The 16,398-nt window shown below is 38.7% G+C and overlaps 1 protein-coding gene across 1 annotated transcript; it reads left to right on the forward strand.

Annotated features, from left to right (window-relative positions):
- Window positions 1–471: 471 nt before the first annotated feature.
- Arr1 (arrestin 1) lies at window positions 472–9,464 on the forward strand. Its single transcript, XM_075297348.1, has 4 exons — window positions 472–886; window positions 7,865–8,672; window positions 8,785–8,914; window positions 9,092–9,464. Exons 1-4 carry the CDS (start codon window positions 778–780, stop codon window positions 9,134–9,136), a joined length of 1,092 nt encoding a protein of 363 aa, XP_075153463.1. The 5' UTR covers window positions 472–777; the 3' UTR covers window positions 9,137–9,464.
- The last annotated feature ends 6,934 nt before the right edge of the window (window positions 9,465–16,398 follow it).

A 16,398-nucleotide genomic window follows, 5' to 3' on the forward strand; every position in this document is an offset into this window, starting at 1 on the left:
AAATGTCAAAGCATACTGAGCATCTTTCTCTTTGACACCATGTCTGAAATCCCACGTGATCTGTCAAATACTAATGCATGAAAATCCTAACCTCAAAAGAATCACCCTTTATAACCAAATCATATTGGAGGAAATTCTAAACAAAATGATTCCTTTCCGTTCATTTCGTGGATTTCATTGGGGAATATATTAAAAAATATATTTTTTGAATCCAAAAAATATTTTTCAAATGCATATTTAGTATACAAAATTCCGAAAAAAAATTAAATGCTAGATGCCCAATTTTTTCACCACCGTAAGGTGTAGCAGAAGTCAATACCACCTATAATTCTTCTTTCTCTAATTATGATTTGTTTTCCTTCATTTCCTCTATTTACTGTATATTTCACTAGTTCCCATCATTGCAACTAATTAAATAAAAAAATGCTGAAGAACTAAAAAATGGTATAAAGGTTGGTCTAATTCCCAACGCTAATTCAAAGTCATTTTTGCACTCGTGAACAAAAGTGCTGTGCAACAAATTTTACGAAAAAAGAGAAACAAAGAAGAACGAACAAAGAAACATTTTTTTTTTTTTGAAAAGAGAAAAAAAGTCTACAAAAATTCTGTTGCAAAAGTGCCGTGGTTCCTTCTCACATTCACACATAAAACGAACGAACAAATTTTAATTTTTTGGAATATTTGTTTTTTAAATTTTAAGTGAACTTTATTTATTAGCTTCTACGTTAATTAATTTCTTTTAATTGAGACCAGTAAATAAAAGTAAACTTCATCAAAATGGTTGTAAATTTCAAAGTTTTCAAAAAGGCAGCGCCGAATAATATGATCACCCTGTATATGAACAGGCGTGAATTTGTAGATTCGGTGACACAAGTGGAACCAGTGGGTAGGTGTAAAATGCGATATAGTGAAAAACCCCATTTATGTGAATGAATGGCTAACTGCATTAATGAACTATTTGGAATCGATATTTGAAATGGTTTCACAGAAGCCATACAAATTAAATCACATTCATCATTATCACCATGATGGAAATTAAGAGACAAGAAAAGTAACGTGAATGTACTGAGAGGGATATAATATTAAGTCAAGGTCATGGTGATATAAGCAAAATGGATACTAGATTGTGATATAACCAAGTGGATACATGTTGTGGAATCCCATTGGGATTCTTTAGTGGCATTGCTTAAATGGAGATTATGATGCCATATGTGGAAAGTGCATATATTTAGGGATCCTATATCTAGGGTTGATCTGGGTAATATTTTGTATGTTCACGTGATATTACCAAGAATTATTTTGAGTCAAATTTTAATAAGATATGATTTCGAATTACTTTGCGAGAGACTTAGATTTATTTGATCCAATATTTTATGATTTTCAAATCCCAAGTGACACCTTGCTATTTAAATCTAAATTATTTGTTTGTACTCCAATACCTATTTGAAAAATATTGAGCTGTATCTAGATCTGAACCGAGTTTTTCCAAAATCGAAACGGTTCTATTCTGACCCTGTGCAAATACCTATGTCAAATCTGAAGTATATTAGACTTCAACTGCGACCTAGGTTAAAGTGACAGCCCGATTAAGTTTCAGGCCCACTTGCTATTCAGTCCTGCGACCTAGACTTTGATTAGAAAAATGTGACTGTATTGATGCCCTGTGGAAACAAACATTTCGGCAGCAGATCATGGACATTCCCACAGGACTCAGCACCATCGCATTCAGCACGCGTTATGGCTTAAAAGGGTGATTCCTCGCTTCATTTATGCCGCACAATGGCCACCAAAATCTCCAGATCTCAAAGTGCTAGGGAATTTTTGGAGAGCAAGGGTGGCTCTTAAAAATACCAATGTATCGATCATCTAAGAGGACGCTTCACCGGGAATACCGCAGAGTCACATTCTTGCAGCATGTGAAGGCTTTGTCTTCCCTAGAAAGACGGCTATTTCTCATAAATTCATGCAGCGATTTCCTAACTTTTCAATTTGTAAAGGCGTCTATCCTGTAAATACTACCCTCCCAGTATATACTTCCGTTGGAGGACCTACGGTACCCGCCCCTGCTGAATATACCACTGAATCATACTGAGTGTCAGTGATGCCACGAAGTTTTTTGAAAATTTCCTAGGCGGTTGTTAAAAATTCCTTTTTTCCCTACGCCCAACATTTTTATACCCTCCACCATAGGATTGGGGGTAAATTAACTTTGTCATTCCATTTGTAACACATCGAAATATTGCTCTAAGACCCCATAAAGTGAAATACTGAGTCGATCTGAGTATGTCCGTCCGTCCGTCTGTTGAAATTACGCTAACTTCCGAACGAAACAAGCTATCGACTTGAAACTTGGCACAAGTAGTTGTTATTGATGTAGGTCGGATGGTATTGCAAATGGGCCATATCGGTTCACTTTTACGTATAGTCCCCATATAAACGGACCCCAAAATTTGGCTTGCAGACCCTCTAAGAGAAGCAAATTTCATCCCATCCGGCTGAAATTTGGTACATGGTGTTAATATATGGTCTTTAACAACCATGCAAAAATTGGTCCACATCGGTCCATAATTATATATAGCCCCCATATAAACCGATCCCCAGATTTGGCTTGCGGGGTCTCTAAGAGAAGCAAATCTCATCCAATCCGGTTGAAATTTGGAACATGGTGTTAGTATATGATCTCTAACAACCATGCAAAAATTGGTCCACATCGGTTTATAATTATATATAGCCCCCATATAATCCGATCATCAGATTTGGCTTGCGGGGTCCCTAAGAGAAGCAACTTTCATCCAATCCGGTTGAAATTTGGAACATGGTGTTGGTATATGATCTCTAACAACCGTGCCAGAATTGGTCCATATCGGTCCATAATTATATCTAGCCCCCATATAAACCGTTTTCTAGATTTGACCTCCGGAGCCTCTTGGAGGAGCAAAATTCATCCGATCCGGTTCAAATGTGGAACGTGGTGTTTGTATATGGTCTCTAACAACCATGCAAAAATTGGTCGACGTCGGTTTATAATTATATATAGCCCCCATATAATCCGATCACCAGATTTGGCTTGCGGGGTCTCTAAGGGAAGGAAGCAAATTTCATCCAATCCGGTTGAAATTTGGAACATGGTGTTACTATATGATCTCTAACAACCGTCCAGAATTGGTCCATATCGGTCCATAATTATATATAGCCCCTATATAAACCGATCCCCAGATTTGACCTCTTGGAGGAGCAAATTTCATCCGATCCGGTCGAAATTTGGTACGTGGCGTAAGCATATAGTCTCTAATAACCATGCAAAAATTGGTCTATATCGGTCCATAATTATATATAATATCCATATAAATCGATCCCCAGATTTGACCTCCGGAGCCGGAGTCCGTCTGTTGAAATCACGCTAACTTCCGAACGAAATAAGCTATCGACTTGAAACTTGGCACAAGCAGTTGTCATTGATGTAGGTCGGATGGTGTTGCAAATGGGCCATATCGGACCACTTGTACGTATAGCCCCCATATAAACCGACCCTCAGATTAGGCTTGCGGAGCCTCTTAGAGAAGCAAATTTCATCCGATCCGGTTGAAATTAGAGGTGTGCACGTGAGTAATAGTTTACTCACGCTCACGCACACTCACGACTGAAAAATCATACTCATGCACACTCACGCACGAATTTTTTTGGTAGGACTCACGCTCACGCACACTCACGAAAAGAAAATTTGTACTCATGCACACTCACGCACGAAAAGTCCTGACTCACGAAAAATACCGTGATTCACGAAAAATATCGTGACTCACGAATAATTTTATGATTAATTTACCTTACCGAAGTGTCTGAAAACATGAGCATTATTAAAATCGAGAGTGTTATTAAACTCTTAACATCTTAACTCTTAAGCGTTTTATGTTGGTGAGCAGGAATTTTTTCGTGAGTGTAATTCGTTCCTCACGCACACTCACGAAGATATTATTTTCGTGAATCACGCTCACGCACGACATTTTGGTTTGTTAATCACACTCACGCACGAATCACGAAAATTTTCGTGAGTCACGACAATTTCGTGTCACGTGCACATCTCTAGTTGAAATTTGGTAAGCTGATCCCCAGATTTTACCTACGGGATCTCTTGGAGGAGCAAATTTCATTCGATCTTGTTGAAATTTGGTACGTGGTCTAAGTATATAGCCTCTTTAACAACCATGCAAAACTTGGTCAATATCGGTCCATAATTATATCTAATCTCCATATAAATCGATCCCCAGATTTGACCTCCGGAGCCTTTTGGAGGAGCAAATTTCATGTGATCCGGTTGAAATTTGATACGTGGGGTTAGTATATGGCGGCTAACAACCATGCCAATAAATATTGGTCCTTATCGGTCTATAGTTATATATAGCCCTCCCAGTAAAACCGATACCGAAACACACAAACATTGGTCCATATCGGTTCATAATTGTATAAAGCCCCCATATAAAGCGACCCCCATATTTCAATTCTGGCTCTCTAATTACCGCGCAAAAGTTCATATCGGTTCGAAATTATTTGTAGACTTCCCTATATATACCGGTCAAGAACTGAATTATATGCGTATTTAATGGACCTTTTTTGTCTAATATATACCCCGTATGGACTAACTTCCAATTTAGAATATGATGTTAAGGAGTTTTAAGATACCTTGTCATCGGCAAATATTAGCACAACCCTAGTAATTCGATTATGGATAACAGTATTTAGTAGAAGTTTCTACGTAATCCATGGTGGAGGGTACATAAGATTCAGCCTGGCAGTATATACTTGTTTTAAGTTGCTTTAAGAAACACATATATAGCTCGTTTGTCAAAATGTTCTGAGTACTTATAACAGCCAAGATTTTCGATAGAGTTTGCAGTTGTCGGAGTGCAAACTAAAGTACCTTAATCCCGCCAAATAAAAGGCAACCATCGCCATCATACGATGCACATCGCACTCATCGACGGTCAAAATACGATTCTCTGTGTACCGTAAACTAGAAAAACTAAGAGATTCTTTCGTCTCTTTTGGAAAACATCATAACCTCGGACAGATCATGCTGGTACATGGTCGAACTTTTCGCTTTGAACCTGCAGATGGATCTGTATCTCCCATACGGGCCACTGACGTCACTTTTATCCCCAGATGACATTTCGGACAGTGGTTTTACCATTCAGACTTGGTTATAAAAAGAAGGTCCCTTGTCATTGAGCTAAGCATGGCACAGGGAAGCATTCTGTGATAACAGAGAAGTTCACCACTGGGGTATCACAATGGACTGAATAGTCTCAGTCAGGATGCCACTATACCCAACCTAAACTAGTAAAAGTCAAATCCCTCATTCAGTACGGCGTCATTTTTCCGATTTGACTTCTTGGGTTGATCTGATAGACACCGAAAATTTTATTCGATTTGACAGAAATTAGAAATGTGGATATATTTTAGGTCTATAGTTTCTAGAATAAATAGACTTAATAATTGTCCGAAAGACGTGAAATTGAAAATCTAGAGATATTTTAAATCCCCTAGTAGTTGTGTCGAATATACCGGACCATGTTTTGATATATCCCCATGTAGACCAATCTCTCGCTTTGACTTCCTGGGCTTCTCGACACCGAAATTTTAATCCAATTTGCTTGAAATTGGAAATCTTGAGGTATTTTAGGTCCATAAATTTACTTCATATAGGTACATGTTTGATATAGCCTTCATTTACACCGGTCTCCCGATTCAACTTCTTGAGGGAATTCAAGGTGTAGTTGTTATAAAATTGCTGGAAACGAAAAATCTATAGAATTTAGATTTGAAATCATATGAAAGGTGTTAGGTTAGATTAAAGTGGCAGCCCGATTTTCTTGCACTTTTGGGCAAGAAGTTTACGATTCCTGTAAAACTCAATCAAAACGATTCTTATAAATCCAGAATCTGACCTGTCTCCATAGGTTAGGTTAAAGTGGGCCGATTTATTATACCCTCCACCATAGGATGGGGGTATATTAACTTTGTCATTCCGTTTGTAACACATCGAAATATTGCTCTAAGACCCCATAAAGTATATATATTCTGGGTCGTGGTGAAATTTTGAGTCGATCTAAGCATGTCCGTCCGTCCGTCTGTTGAAATCACGCTAACTTCCGAACGAAACAAGCTATCGACTTGAAACTTGGCACAAGTAGTTGTTATTGATGTAGGTCGGATGGTATTGCAAATGGGCCATATCGGTCCACTTTTACGTATGGGGGCTATACGGACTGGGGGCTCAACGGACCCCCAAATTTGGCTTGTGATTGCTCTAAGAGAAGCAAATTTCATCCGATCCGGCTGAAATTTTGTACATAGTGTTAGTATATGGTCTTTAACAACCATGCAAAAATTGGTCCACATCGGTCCATTTTTACGTATAGCCCCCATATAAACGGACCCCCAAATTTGGCTTGCGATTGCTCTAAAAGAAGCCAATTTCATCCGATCAGACTGAAATTTGGTACATGGTGTTATTATATGGTCTCTAACAACCATGCAAAAATTGGTCTATATCGGTCCATTTTTACGTATAGCCCCCATATAAACGGACCCCCAAATTTGGCTTGCGATTGCTCTAAGAGAGGCAAATTTCATCCGATCCGGCTGAAATTTGGTACATGATGTTAGTATATAGTCTCTAACAACCATGCAAAAATTTGTCCACATCGGTCCATAATTATATATAGCCCCCATATAAACCGATCCCCCGATTTGGCTTGCGGAGCCTCTAAGAGAAGCAAATTTCATCCGATCCGGCTGAAATTTGTTACATGGTGTTGGTATATGTTCTCTAATGACCATGCAAAAATTGGTCCACATCGACCCATAATTATATATAGCCCCCATATAAGCCGATCCCCAGATTTGACCTCCGGAGCCTCTTTGAGGAGCAAAATTCATCCGATCCGGTTGAAATCTGGTACATGGTGTTAGTATATGGTCTCTAACAACCATGCAAGAATTGGTCCATATCAGTCCATAATTATATATAGCCCCCATATAAATCGATCCCAAGATTTGTCCTCCGGAACCTCTTGGAGGAGTAAAATTCATCCGATCCGGTTGAATTTTGGAACATGGTGTTAGAATGTGGTCTCAAACAAACACGCAAGAATTGGTCCATATCGGTCCATAATTATATATATTTAGCCCCCATATAAACCGTTCCCCAGATTTGATCTCCGGAGCCTCTTGGAGGAGCAAAATTCATCCGATCCGGTTGAAATTTGCAACGTGGTGTTAGTATAAGGCCGCTAATAACCATGTCAAAATTGGTCCATATCGGTCTATAGTTATATATAGCCGATCCCTAATCACACATAAATTGGTCCATATCAGTTCATAATCATGGTTGCCACTCGAGCCAAAAATAATTTACCAAAATTTTATTTTTATAGAAAACATGGTCAAAATGTTATTTCTATAGAAAATTTTGTCAAAATTTTATTTCTATAGAAAATTTTGTCAAAATTTTACTTCTATAGAAAATGTTGTCAAAATTTTATTTCTATAGAAACTTTAAACTTAATTATATATGTATTTAATCGGCCGTTTTGTAGTTTAATATGTACCACGTATGGACTATATGGTATATATTACGTTGTTAGGAAGTTTTATGATGCCTTGCCATCAGCTGCAGTAGACGTTTCTACGCAATCCATGGTGGAGGGTACATAAGCTTCGGCCTGGCCGAACTTACGGCCGTATATACTTGTTTTCATTTCATTGTGATGCTCTCAACTATCCTGAACACCATTAAATGTGTAGCGTTGGTCAAATATTTAATAGTGAAGCCTGAATCCTACTTTTTGTTTCTTCTCCTTCACAGATGGCATTATTGTCCTCGACGATGAATACATTCGCCAAAATCGTAAGGTCTTTGTGCAACTCATTTGCAATTTCCGTTATGGCCGTGAGGATGATGAGATGATCGGGCTGCGTTTCTCCAAGGAATTGATTTTAGTCTCACAACAAGTCTACCCTGAACAAAAGGTGGACATCAATCTGACTAAAATGCAAGAACGTCTTCTCAAGAGATTGGGTCAAAATGCTTTCCCCTTCGTTATGGAAATGCCACCTAGCTCACCAGCATCGGTGGTCTTACAACAGAAAGCCAATGATAATTCACAACCATGTGGTGTCCAATATTTTGTAAAAATATTTGCTGGTGAAAGTGAATGTGATCGTTCACATCGTCGTAGTACCATTAATTTGGGTATACGTAAGGTGCAATATGCTCCGACCAAACAAGGCATACAACCCTGCACAGTAGTGCGTAAAGATTTCCTTTTATCACCGGGAGAGCTGGAATTAGAGGTGACCTTGGATAAGCAACTCTATCATCATGGTGAAAAAATTGCTATAAATTTATGTGTGCGAAATAATTCGAATAAGGTGGTGAAGAAAATTAAAGCCACCGTTCAGCAAGGTATCGATATAGTACTCTTCCAAAATGGTCAATTCCGTAATACTATCTCGTATGCGGAGAGTGCTGAGGGTTGCCCATTGAATCCTGGCTCTAGCCTACAAAAGGTTATGTATTTAGTGCCTAATTTAGCGGCAAATTGTGATCGTGCTGGTGTTGCCGTGGAGGGAGATTATAAACACAAAAATATCTCGTTGGCTTCAACAACATTGTAAGTGGAATATTTTAGTTTTTCCAAAAATCACATTCTGTGAATCCATTTTTGCTTTTCAATATGGCTAATTTTCTTTTTAAATTTTTATTTTTGTTGTGTCTCCTTACAGAATTGCCAGTCCTGAAGCTCGTGATGCTTTTGGTATTATTGTCTCCTATGCCGTTAAAGTCAAATTATTCTTGGGCGCTTTGGGTGGTGAATTGTGTGCTGAACTACCATTCATTCTAATGCATCCTAAGGTAGGTAACACAGGTAACAGATGACAGTATTCAGGAATTCCGTTTTGGGGAATTCTTGTAATTAATTTCGAAATCTCAGTTGGCCTAGTTAATACATTTTGATGTCACGAAATTTGTAACACATTTTTGTATTCTTTCCTTTTTTCTTTCTTCTCACTCACTCCCTCCCTACCATAGCCCAGCCGCAAACAATTGGAAGCAGCTGAAGCAGAAGAAGCTTAAATGGGAAGCGTTCTCGTAGAAATCTTTTGGGATTGTGTTTCTTCTTTCCCCGGAGAAGCTCTACATTGGAAATGGAACAGACCATAGACGCTGTTCATTTCCCGAAATCAAAAGTATGCATGTTCTTCTATTATTTCTATGTGATTCCGTTTCAATTACTTACGATAAATAAAAAAAACAAATCAAACTGAAATCTTAACTAACAAATGTTACAACAAAATGAGATTATGTTAACATATTCATATTAGTTATCATTGTGATGTCTTTATATATATTAAAATAAAAATAGAGTTATATTAATATATAAAATAAAACAAAAGGAAAGAAATATTTTGTATGATTTATTATAAGTTTAATAAAAAATCGGTAGGCGCTTGGAATTGAATACAGTATATAGTTACTTTCGATGGAGTGATGGTGGAAGTCAGAAACAAAACTGCGCACTGCTCAGACTTCAGTGGTTCACCCGATTAGCTGCAAACCCTACAATCTCTGTGATAGAATTTCAAACCGCAGCTGCTAATCGGCAGATCTCAGAGATTGAGCTACATAGCCGAAGATTTTAACAGGTTGGCTGATAAGTCCCCGGTCTGACACATAGATGGCGTCGCTAGTATTAAATGCATATTATTTTTATATAGTACCAACCTTCAAATGATTCGTGTCAAAATTTGACGTCTTTTGTGCAGAAACTTTTGTTATTGTGAAAAAATGGAAAACAAGGAATTTCGTGTTTTGATAAAATACTGTTTTCTGAAGGGGAAAAATACGGTGGAAGCAAAAACTTGGCTTGATAATGAGTTTCCGGACTCTACCCCAGGGAAATCAACAATAATGGTTAGGTTAGGTTAGGTTAGGTTAGGTTAGGTGGCAGCACGATGTATCAGGCTCACTTAGACTATTCAGTCCATTGTGATACCACATTGGTGAACTTCTCTTTTGTCACGGAGTGCTGCCCGATTCCATGTTAAGTTCAATGACAAGGACCTTCTTTTTATAGCCGAGTCCGAACGGCGTTCCACATTGCAGTGAAACCACTTAGAGAAGCTTTGAAACCCTCAGAAATGTCACCAGCATTACTGAGGTGGGATAATCCACCGCTGAAAAACTTTTTGGTGTTCGGTCGAAGCAGGAATCGAACCCACGACCTTGTGTATGCAAGGCGGGCATGCTAACCATTGCACCACGGTGGCTCCCATCAACAATAATTGATTGGTATGCAAAATTCAAGCGTGGTGAAATGAGCACGGAGGACGGTGAACGCAGTGGACGCCCGAAAGAGGTGGTTACCGACGAAGACATCAAAAAAAATCCACAAAATGATTTTGAATGACCGTAAAATGAAGTTGATCGAGGTAGCAGAGGCCTCAAAGATATCAAAGGAACGTGTTGGTCATATCATTCATCAATATTTGGATATGCGGAAGCTCTGTACAAATTGGGTGCCGCGCGAGCTCACATTTGATGACTCTGAGCGGTGTTTGCAGCTGTTAACTCGTAATACACCCGAGTTTTTCCGTCCATATATGACAATGGATGAAACATGGCTCCATCACTACACTTCTGAGTCCAATCGACAGTCGGACAGCGACCGGTGAACCGTCTCCGAAGCGTGGAAAGACTCTAAAGTCCGCTGGCAAAGTAATGTCCTATGTTTTTTGGGATGCGCATGGAATAATTTTTATCGATTATCTTGAGAAGGGAAAACCCATCAACAGTGACTATTATATGGCGTTATTGGAGCGTTTGAAGGTCGAAATCGCGGCAAAACGGCCCCATATGAAGAAGAAACAAGTATATACGGCCGTAAGTTCGGCCAGGCCGAATCTTATGTACCCTCCACCATGGATTGCGTACACCCAGAGAAGGAATATGATCACCTCAAACATGTTTTAAGAGCAAAATGTTATTTTTGGATGGTGACCATTTAACTTGGTTGTCGCATCCATGTTATTTTCTCGGAAATTATTTATCTGATTTCGGCAAGCAGTTTATATTTGACGAGAAAACAAAATTTTTTTGACAAACATATTGCATGGTCACCATACAAAAATAACATTTTGCTCTTGGAATATGTTTGAGGTGATCATATTCCTTCTCTGCGTGTAGAAACTTCTAAGAAAAGCCTGTCATTTGCTTCTCTTAGAGGCTCCGCAAGCCAAATCGGGGGATCGGTTTATATGGGGGCTATATATAATTATGGACCGATGAGAACCAATTTTTCCATGGTTGTTAGAGACCATATACTAACACCATGTGCCAAATTTCAGCCAGATCGGATGAAAATTGTTTCTCTTAGAGGCTCCGCAAGCCAAATCGGGGGATCGGTTTATATGGGGGCTATATGTAATTATGAACCGATATGGACCAATTTTTGCATGGTTGTTAGAGACCATATACTTACACCATGTACCAAATTTCAGCCGGATCGAATGAAATTTGCTTCTCTTAGAGCAATCGCAAGCCAAATTTGGGGGTCCGTTTATATGGGGGCTATACGTAAAAGTGGACCGATATGGACCAATTTTTGCATGGTTGTTAGAGACCATATACTAACACCATGTACCAAATTTCAGCCGGATCGGATGAAATTTGCTTTTCTTAGAGGCCTCCCAAGCCAAATTTAGGGGTCCGTTTCTATGGGGGCTATACGTAAAAGTGGACCGATATGGCCCATTTGCAATACCATCCGACCTACATCAATAACAACTACTTGTGCCAAGTTTCAAGTCGATAGCTTGTTTCGTTCGGAAGTTAGCGTGATTTCAACAGACGGTTGGACGGACATGCTCAGATCGACTCAGAATTTCACCACGACCCAGAATATATACTTTATGGGGTCTTAGAGCAATATTTCGATGTGTTACAAATGGAATGACAAAGTTAATATACCCCCCATCCTATGGTGGAGGGTATAAAAAGTGTTGTTCCACCAAGACAACGCACCGTGCCACAAGTCATTGAGAACGTTTTCATGAATTGGGCTTCGAATTGCTTCCCCACCCACCGTATTCTCCAGATCTGGCCCCCAGCGACTTTTTCTTGTTCTCAGACCTCAAAAGGATGCAGGGAAAAAATTTGGTTGCAATGAAGATGTGATACTCGAAACTCAGACCTATTTTGAGGCAAAACCGAAGGAGTACTAACAAAATGGTTTCAAAAAATTGGAAGGTCGTTATAATCGTTGTATCGCTCTTGAAGGGAAGGAACTATGTTGAATAATAAAAACGAATTTTGTGTGATTGAATTGCAGACCCGAAAACTGCTGATTAGAAGTTGTCAGCGATGGAACTGCTGATTTCAAAATCGCTTATTTGAAAAGCAGAACAAAACGTCTTAGTCATTGATCTAGAGAGCGGAAGAGATCAGAGAACTGAAGAGACTGGGGAACCGAAGAGTTCAGTGAATTTTTTGCAAACTCAACGGTCTACGTGATTGAACCACAGACCTCAAAGTTTCTGACCCGAAATATCAGTAATTGACCCGAAATATCAGAAGAAGATCAGGGATTGAAGGCGCAAACATCTTAGTCTTCAGTGATTGAATTTCAAATCCGAAGATCTTAATGATTGAACTATTAACTACAGGTTGGTAGTGATCGAGCTGTTGACTGGAAAATCTCCTATAGTAATTGCAGACACAAAATGTGCCGTTATTAAAATGTCTATCACAAAATCTAAGTGATTAAATTGCAGACCGGATGATCTCAGTGACTGAGCTAGCGTCACGAAGATTTCAGGGTAGTAGACATTAAATTGCAGATGCAAACGTTTCAGTGATTGAATCGAAACCTAAAGGTCTCACAGATTGGAAAGCAGATTAGCAGATCTCAGTGATCGACTAGAAAATCGGTTAAATGAATTTCAATGCTGACCTCAATCTTCAGCGATGGATTCGCAAACCTGAAGATCTCAGTGATTGCAAAATAGACTCGAAGATCTCAGAGATTAAACTGTTGAAATTTATACGAAAAGAAGATGCACAGTGGTGGTGAAAAAATGGTCAAATTTGGGAAGAATAATTCTCGTAAGTAAATTTCATAAGGAATTAACATTAAAGGGCCAAATTAAATCATCTTACCCGGCCAAATTAAATCATCTTGCCATCGTTCTCAATGACTTGTGGCACGGTGCGTTGTCTTGGTGGAACAACAATTTTTTCTTCTTCATATGGGGCCGTTTTGCCGCGATTTCGACCTTCAAACGCTCCAATAACGCCATATCTCATTAAATCCTATGGAAATGTGTTGTGGCCAACACTGAATAATGTGTATAGTCAGGCTTGCGAGATTGGTATCTGGCATTATCTTTTCAGTAACTTAATATTATCAATTCCCTTAATCTTCCTGTCCAATAAGCTAGAACAAATAGTGTAATAATTTGTAGATTAAACTGTTGACTAGAAGTTGCCAGCGATAGAACTTCTGACTGCAAATTAGCTTATTGAAAACGCCGATAGACACCAAAAAGTTAGAGATTGAATTTGCAGAACCAAAGGCTCAATATTCAGGGATCTAATCGCAAATTTGTAGGTCTCAGCGATTGAAATTTACACTCAAAAATCTCAGTGGTAAAACTACTGACTAGAAGTTGTCAGTGATAGAGTTGCTGACTGCAACAATCACTTATTTTGAAAAGAAGATTAAGAAGTCTCAACATTTTAACTGCAGACCAGAAAAGATCAAAGTTTGAGCTGCAAAGCCTAAAATTTTAGTGATTTAGTTTCCAACCCAAAAGTTTATAGATTGAACTACAGACCCAAAAGAACTGCAAACTTAAAAATCTTAGTTATTGAACTTCATTATTGATATATCCAATGATTGATTTGCAGACTCAAAGACTCAGCGATTAAACATCACAACTGAAGATCTCAGAGATTGGGCTGTAACCCCGAAGATGATAGTTATTGGACCCAAAGACTCAGAGAATGAACTATAGATCCGAATGTCGCAGTGATTGAACTGTACACTAAAAGATCTCACAGATTAAATGTTGCCTAAAGAAGTGAAGGAGCTACATACAAGAAAATTTTCGTTATCGAACTTTAGACCTAACGATCGTAGTTATTAGACTGCAGACCTGGAAGTCTCAGATATTGAATTACAGATGCGAAAGTCGTAGTAATTGAACTGTAGGCTAAAAGGTCTCACAGATTAAATGTTCCCTGAAGAAGTGAAGAAGCTACAGACACGAAGATTGAACTTCAGACCGCAAGACTTTAGTAATTGAGCTGCACACCAAAAAGTCACAGAGACTTAAGAGCAGACCTAAAGATCTTAGTGATCAATAGGTATCTGTGATTGAGCTGTAAATCGAAAGATTTCAGTGATTGAACTTCAGACCCAGAGGTTTTACTGTAGGGCCGAAAGATTCCGTAATTTTAATGCATACTCGCATATCTCAGTGATTGAACTGAAGACCCAAAGAGATCGGCAGTGAATGAATTGCAAACGCAAAAATTTAAGACTGTGGTTAGCATGCCCGCCTTGCATACACAAGGTCGTGGGTTCGATTCCTGCTTCGACCAAACACCAAAAAGTTTTTCAGCGGTTGATTATCCCACCTCAGTAATGCTGGTGACATTTCTGAGGGTTTCAAAGCTTCTCTAAGTGGTTTAACTGCAATGTGGAACGCCGTTCGGACTCGGCTATAAAAAGGAGGTCCCTTGTCATTGAGCTTAACATGGAATCGAGCAGCACTCTGTGATAAGAGAGAACTTCACCAATGTCACAATGGACTGAATAGTCTAAGTGAGCCTGATACATCGAGCTGCCACTTACCTTGACCTAAGAGCTTAGGCGCATGGTTAAAGATGGGAATGGAAAAAGCTTTCAATCACTGCTAATTACCTCCTTGTGGTGAGCAACTGATATGTTAGTCACCACACCGAATTTAACCAATTATAAACCTTAGATTACAATTATTTCGATCGAATTTTATAAAAATTAATATTATCTGACAGAATAGTGTGAATGGAACTAATGTCTAAATCTTTATTGGTGAAATGACAGCTTGTTAGATTGGTCGGAAAGTCCCCTGAACAACAGACCTGAAAGTCATAGTGAGTGAACTGTGGACAAAAAGTTCACAGTGATTAAGCTCTAGACCTGAAGATCGCAATAAATGAGATCCAGACGCGAAGATATTAGTTAGCTACAGGAAAGTAGCAGCTCGTTATGTTCAACACACTTATTTATTGTAATTCCATAGTGGTGAACTTCTCTCAAATAACTGAGTGCTCTTCATGTTTGGTTTATTGAAAAAGGACGCCCTTTTTATAACAGAGTCAGTACGATGAAACCAGACATTTTAACTCTAGTTTATACGGTTGGACTACAAAGGTTCTCGATTTTTGAAAGGCCAAGCTTGTTATTGACCTTATATAGGGCGGAAAGTCCCTTGTCAATCACTTTTAACGAACTTAGAAAACCAAAAAGAGAAGCATAGCTCATTCAAGTTTGCCCACATTGTTCAAGAATTTTGTTAAATTTTATTTGGTTGCTTCCTTTATTGGATATCTTTTTACACTAATAGAAAAAAGACGGTAACAAAATAAAACAAGTATATACGGCCGTAAGTTCGGCCAGGCCGAATCTTATGTACCCTCCACCATGGATTGCGTAGAAACTTCTACCAAAGACTGTCATCCACAATCGAATTACTTGGGTTGTGGTATCTTTAAACTTCTTAACATCGTTTTCTTAATTGTGAGATAGTCCATACGTGGTATATATTAGACAAAAAGTTATGTATAAGCAAGTCTACAAATAACTACGAATCGACATGGACTTTTGCACGGTACGTAGAGAGTCAGAATTGAAATATGGGGGTCGCTTATATGGGGGCTATATAGAATTATGAACTTGATATTGGCCAATTTTTGTGTGATTGGGGATCGATTTATCTGAGGGCTATATATAACTATAGATCGATATGGACCTAGTTAGGCATGGTTGTTAACGGCCATATACTAGCACAATGTACCAAATTTCAACTGAATCGGATGAAATTTCCTCCTCCAAGAGGCTACAAAACCAAATCTCGGGTATCGGTTTATATGGGGGCTATGTATGATTATGGGCTAATATGGACCACTTTTGGCATGGTTGTTAAATTTCATGTACTACCACCACGTACCAAATTTCAACCAGATCGGATGCATTTTGCTTCTCCAAAAGGAACCGGAGGTCAAATCTGGGGATCGGTTTATATGGGGGCTATATATAATTATGGACTGATATGAACCAATTCCTGCATGGTTGT

This window comes from Haematobia irritans, chromosome 2 (assembly GCF_050003625.1).
Source record: "Haematobia irritans isolate KBUSLIRL chromosome 2, ASM5000362v1, whole genome shotgun sequence".
NCBI classification, from domain to species: Eukaryota; Metazoa; Arthropoda; class Insecta; order Diptera; family Muscidae; genus Haematobia; species Haematobia irritans.

Excerpts from the sequence above, each read along its gene's own strand:
- Arr1 (XM_075297348.1), top strand. The coding sequence starts at position 778 with ATGGTTGTAAATTTCAAAGTTTTCAAAAAGGCAGCGCCGAATAATATG. Across the intron at positions 8,673-8,784 it reads TCGTTGGCTTCAACAACATT|AATTGCCAGTCCTGAAGCTC; the intron begins GTAAGTGGAATA and ends GTCTCCTTACAG. Across the intron at positions 8,915-9,091 it reads TCATTCTAATGCATCCTAAG|CCCAGCCGCAAACAATTGGA; the intron begins GTAGGTAACACA and ends TCCCTACCATAG.